The 18,006-nt window shown below is 38.3% G+C and overlaps 1 protein-coding gene across 5 annotated transcripts in view; it reads right to left on the bottom strand.

Annotated features, from left to right (window-relative positions):
- LOC122553090 (SLX4 interacting protein) overlaps positions 1-18,006 on the bottom strand; it is a 94,025-nt gene that overhangs the window by 50,627 nt on the left and 25,392 nt on the right. For 3 of the 5 annotated variants that reach the window (XM_043696612.1, XM_043696613.1, XM_043696616.1), the window contains one exon: positions 12,068-12,157. The exons of 1 other annotated variant lie outside the window; for it this stretch is intronic. In XM_043696612.1, coding sequence (XP_043552547.1) covers positions 12,068-12,157 — 90 coding nt within the window. Of the gene's footprint in view, positions 1-12,067; positions 12,158-15,979; positions 16,189-18,006 lie in introns of those variants that run through there. One more of the 5 variants, XM_043696614.1, reaches the window with a different exon arrangement.

Here is an 18,006-nt window from a genome sequence, read left to right as displayed (position 1 = left end):
CAGCAACACATTTTCAGCTCTGATCTCCAGCATCTGCAGTCCTCACTTTCTCCTCAGCAGGTAATAGGGAATGCAAATGAACCGTCACCCTTTACTTCAAAGAGAATGGAACATTAAAAATAGGGCAGTATTTTCAAAAACATAGAGGGCACTAGTCAGACCTCAGGTAGAGTGGTGTGAACAGTTCAGGTTCCCTTACCCAAGAAAGAAAAGAGTGGCATTGGAGGCAGTGAAGAGGAGGCTATTAGGGTCATTCCGAGTGGAGTGATTTTTTTACCAGAGTTCAGAAGAATGGAAGGCGACCTTAATGAAACATACAAGATTATTAAAGGTTTAACAGGGTAGATACGGAGAGGTGGCCCACTTATGGGAGAGTCTAGGACCAAGGGGCATAATCTCAGAATAAGGGGTGCTCATCTAAAAATGAGAGGAGAGAGAATTTCATCTCTCAGGATAATGAATCTATGAAATTCTTTATTATAGAGGGGTTCCAAGGTTGAGTATATTCAAAGCCAAGATAGACAGATTTTTAATCTGAAGGTAAACAAGGGTTGTAGGGTAACATCAGCCATGATCTCAATAAATGGAAGAGGCAACTTGATGGGGCGAATAGCCTACATCTGCTACTAGAGCTTAGGATGTCGGTAATCTAGTATTATCTTATTTCATTTTAGTTTCCTTTTTATATTCCCAAGCTTTGCACAACCTGCAATTGGATACATGGAAATGTGACCTGTGCCCAAGTAAATTACATTATTACTCTGAAGCAACAAGAAGAAATATTCCAACAATAACTTCAGCCATTTCTTTCCACGTTGCTATTTTCCCTTCATTCATCACCTCCTACAGCAATGCCATTACAACTGGGAACTCTTTGCAGAGTAAAAGCATTAATGCATTGTCTCCTTGCCTTATCAGTGCACCATTTTCACGTTAAAAGGCTTGGACTATTTCCTCCTAAAATATTAAAGATGAAAACATAACATTCGATTTATATTCTATCATGAATACTTCTAAAAACATGTGTAGTCAGGAATAATATTGCTATTGAGGTGTCCAGCATCATTAAGGTAATGGAGAGCCAATTAAGACTTCAATGACTGCATATAATTGTTCAATTAAAACTAAAAGTAAAATGTAATTGAAAATAAAAATCCACCATCAATAATTTATCAAAATTAGACAATAATTTCAATTGAAGGTTGTAATTTAATTTTAACAATTGAAATTATTGTCTAATTTTGATACTTTGCAGATCAGCATTGACAAACTTTTATTTAGCAAATTTTCTACAGACTTGAAATCAAATAGATTAAATGCTGAGAGCTAACAGCCCCACTCTGATTTAAGTGTCAGAGGTGAGACTGCCCCTGTGTACCAGGACAGTCAGATATATCCAGGGGCTTGTTGGGGCCAGGCTAGAAGGCCCTAGTGACTGGGGTGGGAGCACATTGGACTGGGCAGTGAAGGCAAGTGGACATGGAGAGGCAACACTGTCAGAGAAGGTACCCAGTTCACACCTGGGTCTCGGCAAGAGTCACCTCCAGTCCCAAGTTGCCACCAGCATGCATGGTTAAGCCTGCAGGGTTGCAGGTTGAGCATCAATTTCTCCCAAGCACCACCACCCCCAAATAAGTCAAAGCAGAGGCAGAATAATGGCCTTACTTGCACATTAGGTGTGCACTTAAAAGAGCCTATAAAAGGCCATGGGTGGGTAACCCCACCCAACACACATCCCCACCGCTTATAAAATCACAGTGGGGCTAGGGATGGTGCCAGTCAGCAGTAGGGATACCACCGATGGCATAGCACCCTAACATAGAGGTCTACCTGCTTAAGTTCTCGGGTGCCTCATATAATTCTGCTCAATTATTCTGAACAAATTTGAAAATAAAATGAACAACAGTCCAATTTACAAAACGCTAATATTTTCCCTGAGGTTGTAGTTACCAGACTACCAGCAAATGTTTGATTTCAAAAATACAGATGCCATGTTGTGTCAAAATTTACACTACCATTTTCAAATTAAACCTTGAATTATCACAATGCTCTGCTAGAACTAAATCCCTTCTCTCATGAATTTCAAAGTTTCAGCCTTCTTTCAAACTACTAGCTGTAAGTCAAAACGTTGCGGGTTCAATGCTCACTACAGACAATGAGCACATGGTTTAGGCTGCAGTCTAAGCCAGCACTGTAGTAAGAGGCGGTGTCTTTTGGCTGAGAAGTTAAACCAAGGCTCTGGTTGCTTTTCCAGGTGGATGAAAGAGAGCAGGAGAATAATCCTTGATATTTATTCTTTGATTAACATCTGAAACAAGGGTAATTACTTATTTATTTCTTTAATTATGGCAGCTTTCTGTGTATAAACTAACTGCTGCATTTCAAAAGTAATAGCTGGAAAATATACAACATTTTACAACAGTGAAAGTTGTTATATAATTTGTTCCTCCTTTTACGTTCTTCCTCAACTTTCCTTGATCCATTAATAACAAAACACTTGGAACTTCAGGTCAGTTCAAGTCTATTGTACATTATCTCCTTCAGTGGGACAATTATTGTCAGGGTAGTTTCAGTAAAATTTCTCTAACTCTCTCTTTCCAAAAGCTGCACTTATTGGATTTACAACATATTTGGACTACTACTTACAATATTTTCCTTCCACCTTGAAACTTTATAGAGGTGTTGGTGTGTTTTATCTGTTAAATCAAGAAATGGTAAAACTTTATTGCATCGGGGGTCATTGGCCTCAACAAACTGCATTTAAAACACACCATGCTGTGCTCTCGACAACAGCACATAATGCTTGATACCTTAAACGTCTGGTGACAACTCTGACATGCGGTAGAATAATAATTATCTTAATCACTCTTACCTTGCAGTCTTCCTAGCCTCTAACATCTTGAACCTCGAATCTGAGCCTTGAAATCATTTGTCCTAAGCTGTAATCATGCTGCCCCACACGGGCTTCCTTCTTGCCATCAAGACTTAATGCAACATCCATCTTCTACCTGAAATACTTCTTTCTTGCTGCCTTAAAACAATGGCCTACTTTCCCTTCCACTGTCCTTTCTTCTTGATGTAATCTTTAAGCTTTTAAACATATGCTTGATAAAACCCAATTTGACTTTCCAACTTAAATTTTTTTTTGTCATTTAGTCCTTGGGAATGATCTGTATTGTGGACTTTGGTTTTTTGCTAGATATCTCAAATTGGAAACAAGCTTGGAATAAGGAACAGGATGTCTGTAACCTCTGGAATGGTAATAACTTTGAATTGATACTAATGTTACGACACTGCAGTGAACCTTTCTGCTAATTAAACCAAACACACCCTCACCTCACCTTGTAATCCGTTAAAGTATGAGTGACAGAAAACTACCCGAACTCCACGATTTAAAGAAAGATATCAATTTTATTTTTTAACTTTAAAAGTGAACATTAAATAACAACTATTTACAAACTCTCAGTCTCCTTTCTCTCAAAGGTCTGTTATCTACCTCCAACTCTATAATAATATACTGATCCAATAAAAGCCCCGAATAAAATTACAGCAACTTAATTTTCAAAACCAGACAGTGGCTGTCATCCTCTGGCTATAGATCTCCCTGGGTAATCTTTGGTCTTTTGTTGCAAAGATGTTTCATATGAAAAAGGTACCTTTGATAGAAGGTGTTTTGGATAGCAGTCTCTCTCTAGATGGCAGTTTGCCATTCTCTCTCTCTGGCTAACTCTCAAACCACCAGCTACTTTATATCCCAAACATCAGATCATCTCATTATCCTGGGGCATAATTTACACTGATTGGTTATGTTCAAATGGTGGTCAAAGCAACTGAGGTATCTAGTTTACAGCCAAATGTTACATATTTTCAATTTTCCAATACACTGAGACTGCTAGCCAGTCACATGACAGCTGCCTGCAAAGTCTCACTGCCAAAACAGTCTTCACTCTCTCTTAAAGGTACAGTATACACCTTCAACTTCATAACACTAAGAACACTAATGACAGACACTTCTTAATTTTGCTGTTAGCACCGGCATAATTTGCTTGCCAATTATAGGATAACATCATAGTCACCAAAGTCCACATAGTGAAAGTTAGACAATTGTCAATTTGCAAATTTCAGAATCACTATAATTAAAATAATGTGTCTTTGAAGATGAGCAGATTTGTTTTAATCCAACATAGCATTGGTTTACAGCTTTCATTCAATTATGTATAGGACCTGAAAGATTTTAAAAAGAAAATGTATATAATTTCAAGGAAAGGAACAGAAAGTTATGAAGTAAAAGAGGACGGAGAAAAATAACAGAAAAGAACTTGCTGTGGGCTTTGTTTCCATAGGGATATTGCACCTCATGTAGCAATACTTATGTTGTCCCTCAAAACATAACAAACTAAATGTTGACAGAATGCTATTGAAGAATTCAACAGACATTCATTATGGCCACTATTATACACAAACATTACACTCTCAGCCACTCTCAGTGCCTGCGCTAACATTTTAACTATTAGATTACAACTGAAAGCATGCGTCAATAACCTGTCATGCCACAGGTAATCTGAATTAAGATGAAAATCACACAATACCAGATTATAGTGCAACAGATTTAATTGGAAGCACTGGCTTTCGGAGCACTGCTCCTTCATCATGTGGTTATGGAATACATGATTGTAAGACATAGAATTTATAGCAAAAGTTTACAGTGTGATGTAACTAAAATTATACATCGAAACATACCTTGATTGTTTGCTAAATCTCTCATCTGTTAGAATGACCATGTTAGTTTCATTTCTTTCATATGTAAATCACAAAACTTTTAAAAAAAAAGTTACATTCTCAAGTGAACTTTAACAATTGGTGTTAGCCCAATTGTCTTAGGTATTAGCACCTGTGTGCGCCATAATGTTTAGACTGATTCTAATCTAAAAAATGAATTAACAGAATCTTACATGGATTCGTGCACTTTTTGACCAAGTACAATGTAACTCTGTGGGAGTTTGTGTGTGCGCGTGTGTATATATATAAAGGAGTGCGTGTGCGCGTGCATATACAAATGTGTGTGTGCACATGAGTGTCTGTGTGTATAGTGCAATGGGGTCACCTGTAATGTGACATGAACCCAAGGTTCTGGTTGAGGCCATCCCTATGGGTACTGAAGTTAACTATCAGCCTCTGCTCGGCCACTTTTCACTGCTGCCTGTCCTGAAGTCCTCCTTGGAGGATGGTTACCCGAAGGTCCGAGGTCGAATGTCCCAGACCGCCGAAGTGTTCACCAACTGGAATGGAGCATTCCTGTCTGTTGATTATTGTGTGGTGCCCATTCATCCATTGTCATAGCCTCTGCTCGGTTTCCCCAATGTACCATGCCTCAGAGCATCCTTGCCTGAACGTATGAGATAGACAATGTTGACTGAGTCGCATGAGTACCTGTCACGCACATGGTGGGAGGTGTCCCCACACATAATGGTGATATCCATGTCGACACTCTGACACGTCTTGCAGTGTCGACCCTGGCAGGGTTATATGGAGTGCTCCTGAAAGCCGGGCAGTTTGCTACGAACAATGATCTGTTTGAGGTTTGGTGATTGTTTAAAGGTGAGAAGCGGCGTTGTGGGGAAGGTTTTGGCGAGGTGCTCATCCTCATTGATAAGGTGTTGTAGGCAGTGAAGAACACGGCATAGTTTTGCAGCTCCTGGGAAGTACTGGACAATGAAGGGCAACCTGTTGGTTGCAGCTCATGTCTGTCTCCTGAGGAGGTCATTACAGTTCCTTGCTGTGGCATGTCAGAACTGGCAGTTGATGAGTTGATGATGATCGTACCCCGTTCTTATGACGGCCTCTCCAAGTACTTCCAGGTGCCCGTCACGTTCCTCCTCATCTGAACAGATCCTATGTATGCATATGGCTTATCCATACAGGATGACTGTTTTAATACGTTTTGGGTTGAAGCTGGAAAAGTGTAGCATTGTGAGGTTAACCGTGGGTTTGCGGTAGAGTGAGGTGCTGAGGTGCCCATCCTTGATGGAGATGCACGTGTCCAAGAATGAGACAGATAGTAGAAAGTAGTCCATGGTGAGTTTGATGGTGGGATGAAACTTGTTGATATCACTGTGTAGTTTTCTCAGTGACTCCTCGCCACGGGTTCAGAGGAAGAAATGTCGTCAATGTACCTGGTGTACTCCACAACCACCTGATGAAGGAACAGCTCTCCGAAAGCTAGTGCTTTCAATTGGACTATAATCTGGTGTTGCATGATTTTTAACTTTATACATCCCAGTCCAACACCAGCATCTCCAAATCATGAATTAAGATGGGCTGTGTGATCTTTATACTTTTAAGTTACATACTGTTCTATAGTGATTATGTCATGAGCATGTCTCAAAGGTAAGATGACACTGACAGAATTATAACAGAACAGTATGTAACTTAAAAGTATAAAGATCACACAGCCCATCTTAATTCATGATTTGGAGATGCTGGTGTTGGACTGGGATGTATAAAGTTAAAAATCATGCAACACCAGATTATAGTCCAATTGAAAGCACCAGTTGATTTTAAAAAATATTGTAATTTATCATTGTGGAATCTCAAAAAAAAAATGAATAAACTGTGATCATGACTCTAATGTGTCTAATATGATAATTATGAGATGGCTGTTGGTGTCCTACCCGGTAGTTAATTGTGGCTCACTAAAGGTTTCTGGAAAAATTTATTGCTGCCCATTAACCCAACACTGTTTCAGCACAGCAGATTCATCAATAAAGCTGTAGAAGCTACAATGAGGCCCAACAGTTGGCAACTGTATTAAGAAGGCATTTAAAACTTCCAACTGCAGAAAGACTGGGCATGGAATTTACTTAGCAAGATTTTTGTAAATTACAGACATCCAGAATACACCAGAGCTATTTTGACAATTAGACAGTGGAAACATTGGTACAAAAGGTATGAACAACAGGATGATTTGATATGAATCTTTAAAATCTTTATCCTGATTGTCTGGCAGGTTTGCAAACAAATTTGGGAACAAATAGCAGACAGAATAAATAATTCCCAAAAATCAGTGAGGTCAAAAAAAGCAGCCAGTAAAACTGCCTAAAGTACAGTTTAATATTTCAAACATTGAGATCAAAAGGATTAGCTGCAAAATACACCCTTATAATTGGTAGGTAATTTTGTGATGAACATCTAGAAAATAATAGAAGTTTATTTTATGCAGCACAGCTATAAGGCCAGGCAGAACACTTAATGCTATCAAGCACTGCCCTCTCACAACATGGGAGAAATACAGTAAGCAACCTAAGGATTCATTGCAAGTCAGCCTATGTTAATGAATACAAACAGAATGGGCTGGAGGAGTAACAGGGTAATATGTTCCCTTCTGTGTTAGCTAAACTTGACAGTTTTTAAATAAACATTTAACAAGATGGCACTTGAACATAAATCTGGTCAGGCATTTGGAAGACTCCATCATCGACAGCAGCAGAGCTCTTTGTGATGCAAAGCACAGTGGGAGCATTGCTCACAAACATTAAGCTTGCTGCTATTGAGGCCTTGGACTCCAATCTATAAAGAAACTCCTTCTTCCAGCTTCAACATGCTGGATAATTAGATTGAGAGAAGCCGGAGGCAGAAATTTGCAGACTTCATTATCACCCAGCATTCTGGTTCCACAGGACATAGAGTGGAAGAGTCCAGTAGCAGCATGTCTAGAGTAGATACATTTGTGGCTGCTGTCTCGAGGCAATGCTGTGCTTCATCCATTCAGCATCCCTGGTAAAATCACAGCAACTGTGCCACCAAATCAGCCAATTATTGAGACATTACCTATTGCTGAATCAGTTGAAAGGTTGCAATACAACCATTTTGAAGTGAGAGATTATTATATAAGCATCACATCCAAACCCAATGTCAAGTAGAGCCACTATGACAAAAAAAATCTACACACAACATAAATCAGGGAAGTTTTGAGTTTTTAAAAAATTATTTGCATTTGATTTGTACCAGACACAGACTTTCATTTAGATTGCGCAGAATAAGTTAGCATCAGAGCAAAGAATGGACACTGGAGATGTTTAAGATTGATTCTGGATACTCCTTGTCCAGGGGATCAGTTGACTAGAAGGTTGGATTGTAATGCAGACTAATGCCAACAGCATGGGTTCAATTCCCACACCGGCTGACGTCACCAACCTCTCCCCAATAGCACAATAGCAAGAAACATGAATCAGTACTTTATTACCCAAACAATTCAGTCTTGTAAGAAAGGCAAAGAATCACGTTTAAAGCTCACAAAAATGAATCCTGTTCAAAATTTGTTTTTACTTCATAGGCAACTGAGTAAAAAGAAACATTAATCCAAAAGTACAAGTTGAATCAGATTTCTTCCAGATGTGACGCACATGGTTTGAACGGAGTATTAATCAGCATACTCCAAACAAACATTGATCAGCCGTAGCACCAAAACAATCCAAATCCGAATCGGAATCGCGAAGTTACCCTGTGCGACCGGTGCATCACCCATCCTTAATCTCTATAATTTTTCACATGGCTATCTACACCATCCAACTTCAAAGTCTCTCATCCAATACCCAGTGATGTGGAACTGCACTCATTTTGTAATAGTCTTGTCAATCTGAATTTAGGCAGAACAAATCCCCCAATGACTTCATTTCTCACTGTGCACCACTAACCTGAAGTCTCCAAACATCTATCCTTGGCCCTCTCCTTGTAATATATGTGCCACTCTTTAGGGAAAATCATTTGTAGATAATGAATCCACATTCATGCCATTGTCTCTTCCAGACCTTACTACTTCAATGTTTGCTTCTCTGGACTCTCTATGCCCCATGATCTGTAAATCTCAATTCATGCAAAATTATGAGTCTTACCTCACATCAAATTCCATTCATTTATCAGAGCTGATCATTGGCTCTCCATCCTCAAAAACCTGAAATTTAAAATTCTCATCCTAATGCTTTACTTTCTTCAACACCGCACCCCCTCCTTCTTTATTTCTTCAATTTCAATTGGCTCTACAACAAGATCATTAGTCCGCCAAGCTCATCATCAAAACAAAGACAATTCCAAATTTCTAGATGGGACACCCCTGTCCTATTTCTGTCAGATGTGTAATCCTGGAGCTAATTCAGTGCCAAAAGGATTTACCTTCTTCCTGCAAGCTGCAGGAAGATAGCCACCAGTTGCTCAAGTGTAAGTGAAGTCAAGGGCAGAATTACTATATATAGCCTCATACTGTAAATATGCAGATTCTCAGGTCTACAAGGGAACAAGACTGCATCAATCATAGTGGCCTGAATAAACAACATTGAGATTATGATTATATATCAGGTTCTACGACAGGTATGAGAGGGAGAGGTACAAGAAATATGGTCATGGAATTGGGAGGTGACAGGTTTCAAATTTGAAGTTAAAATCTTGAAATAAGTGCTTTAATTCTAAAGAGAAACAAACACATACGCTATTGTAAACTGTCAACTCAACACTATTAAAAAGATTCATGTAAGGTTCACTCTGACTGAGCAGAATATAATTTGTACACGCAAGACTGAAGTAGCAAAGCATACACTGCAAAACTTCAGCAGAATGACTAGCCCGATTGAAAGAAATTTTTTTTTTGTTACTCACTCATGTCATGCTGGAATGGCCAATAATCATCATCCAACCCTAGCTGTACTCCGAAGGTGATGCGAAGCTTACTTTAAATGTATGCAATGGTTTGATACACCAAAATCAGAAGGCAGTTAATAGTAAATCACATTAGTATGGGGACTGGAGTCACACTCAGGTCCCATAAGATAAGGCTGAGAGAGTTCTTTCCCTAAAAGATGGGACATAAACCAACTGGCTTTTTAAAAGAATCCAACAGTTTCATGGTCCCTTTTACTGGCCCCACATTTTACATAAAAAAAATTTCAAGTTGATTCAAATTGTCAGGATGATTAACCCAAGTTTCTGGATTACTACTCCAATAACAGAACCATGAGATAATCATACCCAAGAGGATGGAGGCTCTTGTGGCACAATAGTAGTGTCCCTATCTCTGGGCAGGAAGTTTGGTTTCAAGTTCCATTTGTGCTAGAGGTATGCTGCAACACATCTGAACAGGTCGATTGAATTTATCATATAATTTATCATATAATTATAAATTCAGTTTCAAAAATACAGTCAGTTGAACTTGGTTTAAATAATGGTGTCAGATTTTTCTAAAAATAATAATAAATTTTAAAAAACACGTAGTTATTAGTGCACAAAGTATCCAGCAATTTGCAAAAAGAGATATCCTCTGAATTTGAGAATCATGAGTTGCTGATTGATTGTACCGCTCTGTCTTCACCTTTATTAAAGGAATGTTTCATTTTAACCTCCCCTGTACACCACAGAGGTACTACATTTGCACACTAACTGCCCCAAGACCTGCAAATAAAAAATGACTTCTCCAGTATCTCTTTTTCTGAACAGTCTGTTTGTGGCTCTGCACGGTCCCTTTAAGATTATCATCTGGCTGCACATGCACACATCTTCAAGGAGAACAACCTGTTTTTGGGACATTCGAGATTGATTTGCAGAGACACAGCCAAACATTCAAAGGCAACATTGGTAAATATCATCAACTTGGTAATTTGTTATTTGGTAATAGGAAACTTGAGTATTGCTGAAAAAAAATTTTTCAAAGCTTTTTGTCTTGCACTCATCAGAATATTACAGGCAAAATACCAACATAAAGGGAATAATGTACTTTTGTTGAACGAAAATAGTGCAGGTTGGTTAGCTGCCATGGAGAATGCACCAGCTCAATCATGACTGACAAGGGCAACTTTTTCATGCAGAGGGTGGTGCGTGTATGGAATGAGCTGTCAGAGGTGGTGGTGGAGACTGATACAATTATAACTTTTAAAAGGCATCTGGATGGGTACCTGAATTGAAGGCTTTAGAGGGAAATGGGCCAAATGCTGGTAAACAGGAATAGATTAATTTAGGATATCTGGTCGGCATGGATGAGTTGGACCAAAGCGTCTGTTTCCATATTGTACATCTCTATGACAACTAACTGCCAAACTTTGTTTAAATTTCAACCAGGCAGGTTGACACTGACTGATCAAGGCATCGCCTGTTTGTTTGGTCGAAACAGACACAATGCTCTTTTTGTCTGCAAGGAATAGGACACTGTGCATTAATGTGCACATTTTCCAGTATACAGATGCATGCTACACCCTAACACCCACACCAGCTGACAATCTTAACCTGGTCATTCAGCTTTACTCCTAGCACATTCAGAAATATTTAGTAGATGATGTCCATTCACAGAAACACATCTAATAGGACAGGATGTTTAGAGTTTTACAAGCACGAACCAGTGGTGATTGTCATTACCATACCTATTGTGGTAATGGTATTTGTGATGTTCGACCTATCTCACAAATTAATGTGATATTAAATTTTAGTGCCAGTGCTATGTTAGTCAGATGGGTGACACATCCCAAAGACTGGCAGATCATATGACAATGCCTTGACCCATCAGAGTGAATAACATTCTTTTTGCCTTCCTAATCGCTTGCTTTATCACTATACTAATTTTTTGCGATCCCTTAGTACCAGGATCTAAGATCTTCAATCTCTCTTTATTTAAATAATCCCTGCCTTTTCAGCAACTTTGCCCAGAAAGTATTATGACCTAAATGTGCACAAACAAGTTGAACAAGGGAGGTGCTGGATGCCTCTTTCCAGCAAAGGTTTTTCAAGTCACTGCAGTTCACTATATGCAGGTAGGCCAATTATTTTAACAAATTTATTAGATAAGTTAAACACTGCCACTTCTTTTGATAGTTTGCTAAAATATTAAAACCAATTAAGAAAAGCTTCTAGGGATCCAATGAAATAAAACATATCAAAAGTTTCAAATATCACAGAAATTGTTGAGAATTCAGGTGCAACTCATAATACCACCTTCCTAACAATGCCTTGGATATAAATACATCATTGTAGTTCTGTTCTTCCCCCTGCGGCAATCTGCTTTTTTTTGAAGTAGAAAGTAGATTTGTTGTACCTCCTTGTGGTGTTCAGTAAACCAGCTGGTGTCTTTACTTGTTCCTCGAGGCAAAATGTGAAGATCCACCAGAACTGCAAAGTTCCCACACTGCAAAACAAAAGGAAAAGTTACTGATTGTCGCTAGTCACATGCCTCACAGACAGAAGAAATGAGTGTCAGAATTTTTTGCCACTGCAATGACTTTTTCAACAGTATGACTAAGATGGTCATCATCCAGATTACATCAAGGTAATGTTTGATTTACGGGCTCCCAGCTCACAAGGGGGTACTAAGGCAGATTCAATTCCAAATAATTTAATATTTGTGCATTAGGTACATCCATTAAAAACAAACACTTCTTCCACATGAAATATGGTTTAAAAATTCAATTAGCTTCTGCAGGTACTAAATTCCAATTTATCCACTTCATAATACAATTTGTTGTAAGTTTGGCTTGGCACAAATGCAGCTGAAGGACTTGCTTCTAAGACAAGGAGATAATACAATGCCACTGTATTCAATTACTTTTCATCTCCTGAAATTCAATCTTAAATTGTTGTATCTCACATTTCAAAGCTGCTTAAAATCTTTTTGTCCATAATGATCACAGCAGCATTGTTTATTACTAAGTTGGTATTTCCCTTTGTGCTGCAAAATTTTGTCTAATCTTTTAGAACAGCACTCTTTAACTGTTCCTTACAATAATTTAAGGGCAAGAGGATGTAAATTAATCTCTCTGAATGCACCTGAATTGAATTTTTGCTGGAGAGCAAAATAGTACCAGTTCCAATAATTGTGTGTACCGACAAGATCATGTCAAGATCAAAACAGACTATTTTTAAATGAATGATTTGCACTTCAGATACCTTGGAGTTAAGAATAGCTAACTCAAAATGAATGGTTCAGTACAGGAATAAAGCCATTGGCTGAACAAACCCATCATCTTACCTATCTGCTATGTCCACCTACACTCCTTTTTTAGCAAACTCCTCCATTTGTTCTCTCTACAAAAATGCAACTCTCATAGGCTTATTTAGACTATCCATCTTTTTTTTTACCCTGAAAGAGATGTCCTAAAGGTGTCAGGGACAGAACAAAACAAGGTACAGATCATTACACTGCTGGGTGTAGTCTCCAAGCCACCAAGTGAGGGCGGAATGCAAACACAGGTACAAACTTACAAGGAAATTACAGACAGGCAAATAAATGAGTTATAATGGGTTTATTTAATTATCCTAATAAAGATTAGGGTGGTACTATTGTAAGTTTCAGAGAGGAGAAAGCATTTCTGTGAATTTTCTAGTTCGGTATGTTTCCACTCAACAAGGAAAAAGAAATTGTCGCATCTGGTTCCAGTGAATAAGTTAGATCAAGTGTCAATTGGGGAACATTTAAAGGGCAGTGATCATAGCGTCATCAGGTTTTGATCAGATACAGAAAACGACAAACAACAATCCAAAGTAAAAATAATTAAGTGGCAATGGGCCAATTTAAATGGAAAAAAACCCAGATCTAGCCCAAGTAAATTCAAAATAAGAGACAGCAAAATTGGAATGAAACACTGGGCTGCCTTTATAGAGATAGTTTGGGTACAATCAAAATACATTTCCATGATGGAGCAAAGTAGGACATACAATTTCAGAGCTTCCTGGACAATGAAAAAGATAGAGAAGTCGCTGAAGCAGAAAAGATTATAGATGAGATGTCAGATTGATAACATTAGTGAGCACCACCCTGAACATAAAGGTCAGGGTGTAAGGGAGAAAAGAAATGAGAAGAATCAAAACTATGGAAAGAGTCTGATAGCTAACATCAAAGACAATGCAAAAGTATATAAATAGTAAGTTTTGCTATTTATATACTTGTTTTTAAAACAAGTGTCAAAAAGAGATGAGTGCAGCTAACTAGGCATCAAATAGAGCATTTATTCAGAAAGGCTGAGATTCTGAATTAATACTTCATATTTGTCCTTACCAAGGAAGAACCGGCTGTAAAAACTCAACTGAAATAAAAGATAGTTGAGACACTGGAAGGGCAAAACATTGATAAAGAGGAAGTATTAGATGGTTCACTGCACTTACTTTTGATTAGTTACCAAGATTGAGCTCACATATATCTGAAGACACTACGGGAAGAAAGGGCAGAGATTGCAGAGTTACAAACCATAATCTTTCATCCTCTTTAGAATCAACGAGGATGCAAAAGGACTGGAAAACTGCAACGTTATACTCTTGTTCATTAAAAAGATTTCAGGATAAACCCAGCAACGTCAGTGGTGGGAAATCTTTAGAAATCATAATCTGGGAGAAAATTAACAATCACTTTGGACAAATATTGATTAATTAAGGAAAACCATCAATGAACTGGTTAAAATAATGTTTAACTAACTCGGTTTAATTTTTTGATGAAGCAACAAAGAGGATGAATAAGGGTAATGTGGTTACTTCACTCTGGAGATGAATTTCCAAAAGCATCAAGTAAAATGCCATATAATAGACTTTTATCCATAAAATTAAAGACCATGGAATACACAGCACGGAAAATAGCAAGGGATGAATGTTTCTCAGAATGGACAAAGGTATATAGTTGGTTATTCAAGACAACGTTTTAGGATCACACTTTCTCAATCTGTTAATGATTTAGGTCGAAGAGTGTGGTGCTGGAAGAGCACAGCAGGTCAGGCAGCATCCAAGGAGCAGAAGAATTGGATATAAGCCCATCATCAGAAATGGGTGTACAGTGTACAATTGCAAAGTTTGAAGATTACACAAAACCTAAAGGTGTTATGAACTGTGAGGAGGATACCACTCGACTTCAAAAGGTCATAGACAGGCTGGTCAAATGGGCAGACAAATAACATATAATGCTTAATGCAGAGAAGTGTGAAGTGATACAACTGGTAGGAAAACAAAGATATGGAGATCATAAAAAACAAGAAGGCTATGTTTTTTTAATATAAAACAGTGGTTTGGTCTCACTTGCAGCACTGCTTTCAATTCTGTTTGCCCTACTTTAGAAAGAATTCAAAGGCATTAGAGGGACTGCAGAAAAGATTTACAAGGATGATTGCAGTAATGAAGAATTTCAGTTACATGGGTAGGTTGGAACAGCTGGGATCATTCTTCTCAGGAAAATAAGGTAGAGTGGAGGCTTTATAGGGCTGTGCAAATCGTAAGGGGTCTGAACATGTAATCAAGGAGAAACTGTTCGTATTGGTGGAAGGATTGAGAAACAGAGAACACTAATTTAAAGGTAAATGGCAAAACACCAAAGGTTACATGATCAAAGTCTTTTATTTTCACAGAGCAAGTAACGAGAATTTAAAATGCACTTCATTAGTGGAATTAGCTTCAACTGCAGCTTTCAGAAGTAAATTGGTTAATTATCCGAAGAGCAAATATCTGTGAGGTTACGGGCAAACGATAGGGAGTGAAACTAACTGGGCTACTGTTAGAGACAGCCACTATGGAGACGATGAGCTAAATGCCCTCCTTCTGGGCTCTAGGTTGCAACCATTCCATGAAAGCTTCTGCCAGAAATCCTTCTGTCTTTTTTTGCGTAAAACATGCCATCCCCTCCCCTCCTCCCCTACCCACAATTCTACGAAATGCCTGCCAAGCTTCCCCTCTTAATCCTAACTTCCTGATATTTAACTTGTACCAGACCAGTTTCAAATGAGATTTTTAGAAAACTCAACTCGGGAGCTACCTCAAGGGCAGCAAAAGTATACTGGATTCAGTTAAGTTATGCAGAATGAAGCTATTATGCAAGGTTGTAGCTCAAATCCCAAGTTATATTTCATAGCCTCCATGTGTATGTTAAAAGAAAACCTCAGACAGTTCTCAATTCCATCTGAATGAGTAGCCAAACGTTAAGCAGACCTTGTTTTCCCATGCCATTTAATGTTCAGTAGTTAAAAAGAAAGATTACCTAGCTTGTACAGCTTTTATGGATTGTAGGTATTTTCCACATATGACTTGAACTAATCCAGGCTTGGATCATGTTCACGGAAATTATGTGAGGGACTTCTCTTTAAGATGTTTCCAATGACTGTATTTTCCCCACACAGTATTCACCATTCCCACATGGTATAAAAGATTGCAATTTGTTTTGATTCCAGATGATGGTACTACTGGACAAGTCAAATCTCCGAACGAATCTAGTTTGACAAATTGTTTTTATTTAGTTAATTAACGCGGTGGTCCGAGATTAAAACACATCCACATAAGGTTGCAGTTTTTTTTTTAACAACAGAACAGACGTCTACTACACAAAAGGAAGAATATAGAATACAAAACAACATACATAAATACATCTTATATATTGTGAATATACTATATACACAACAGATAGAATGATCTCAAAACAAACCAAGTTTCAACTGTTTCCTAACACTGTTATTCAGATATTCAGAGACTCAAGTCTAGAGAAATTGAACACCCAAACTCAACTCCTTAGGGTTCTACTTAACTGACTCCTCAAAAGTTTGTTTCCTGTGGACTACAGAGACAATTTGATGAGTCCTTTCCAAATCTGCTAAAGTGAACTTATCATGAATCCAAGAGAGCCTAAATTTTCTCAGTTCTAATAACTTGCAAACTTCAAACAGAACTCCCCTGGCTTGACTGTTTCAGAAACTAAATCCTTTTGCTGAAGTGTCTTGGTTTCTGAACTGCTTTTCAGAGCAAAACTTAAATGGCTTCTCAGCTCAACATTAGTGTTTCTGAAATGAAAATCTGAATTTTCTGAACCAATTAAAAACAAATCATATTCATCATAATTTCTTCTGAACTGAAAACAAAGCTAACCTTGCAAGTTTACTCCAAAGGTAGTAAAGCCAACAGTATCAACACTGTTCCACCAACAAAACAAGGGCTTATAATCATCTGCTCTCTGCCACATACTAGACTAGGTCACTGTTCCAGAATCATTCACAGATCTTCGTTTTTTTGTAAGAGAAAGCTTCATTGAAGTAACTAACATCGACCTATGACTATGTTGAATTCCAAAAAATGACATTAATTTGTAAATTATACACGTTTTACCATAAATTGCATTTATTTTGAAATATTCAAAATAACAAGAGTAACAAGAATGCAAAAAAAAGTGCAAGTGAAGACTGGCTCTGTGAAAAATTGAGGAAAATTTGAGAAAAACTTTATCTCGTTTACATCTTCCACATAGCGCTGGAAGCAAATACAGTTGGGGTTGGGGAGCATTTAAGATTCTAGTCACCAGGACAGATTGCTATAGACAGCTTTGAGGAGAAAGTGAGGTCTGCAGATGCTGGAGATCAGAGCTGGAAATGTGTTGCTGGAAAAGCGCAGCAGGTCAGGCAGCATCCAGTGAACAGGAGAATCGACGTTTTGGGCATAAGCCCTTCTTCAGGAAAGGGCTTATGCCCGAAACGTCGATTCTCCTGTTCCCTGGATGCTGCCTGACCTGCTGCGCTTTTCCAGCAACACATTTCCAGAAGAAGAGCTTATGCCCAAAACATCGATTCTCCTGTTCCCTGGATGCTGCCTGACCTGCTGCACTTTTCCAGCAACACATTTCCAGCTCTGCTATAGACAGCGTCAAACTATGGATAAGAACTTTAATGCTGCACTTAGTATTTGATAAGTCACATGCATTTGAAATACAAGTACACAACCGTTGCTATTGACTAAAAGCAAAATACCCCCTGCAAATTCTAAACATCTAATATATGAGCAGAAGGTCCTGAAAGTTCTCCACAGGTCTAATAGCATTTTTGGAGAGGGAAGCAGAGGTTGTTTTTTGAGTTAATTATGATGCAGTTTCAGGAGTTGCCAGACCTGTAGAGAATTTCCAGCAGTTTTCATTTTTATTTTCTGTAAGTATCTTTTGGTCAATATGCATTGCCATTGCACATGGAAAGTCATGACCAAATGGAGTATTCAAGTCAAAAGGGGTTACAGGATGGTTGGGGGAACTTT

The sequence above is a fragment of the Chiloscyllium plagiosum genome, chromosome 9 (assembly GCF_004010195.1).
Source record: "Chiloscyllium plagiosum isolate BGI_BamShark_2017 chromosome 9, ASM401019v2, whole genome shotgun sequence".
Lineage (NCBI taxonomy): Eukaryota > Metazoa > Chordata > Chondrichthyes > Orectolobiformes > Hemiscylliidae > Chiloscyllium > Chiloscyllium plagiosum.
This window is presented reverse-complemented; position numbering and strand designations above follow the sequence as displayed.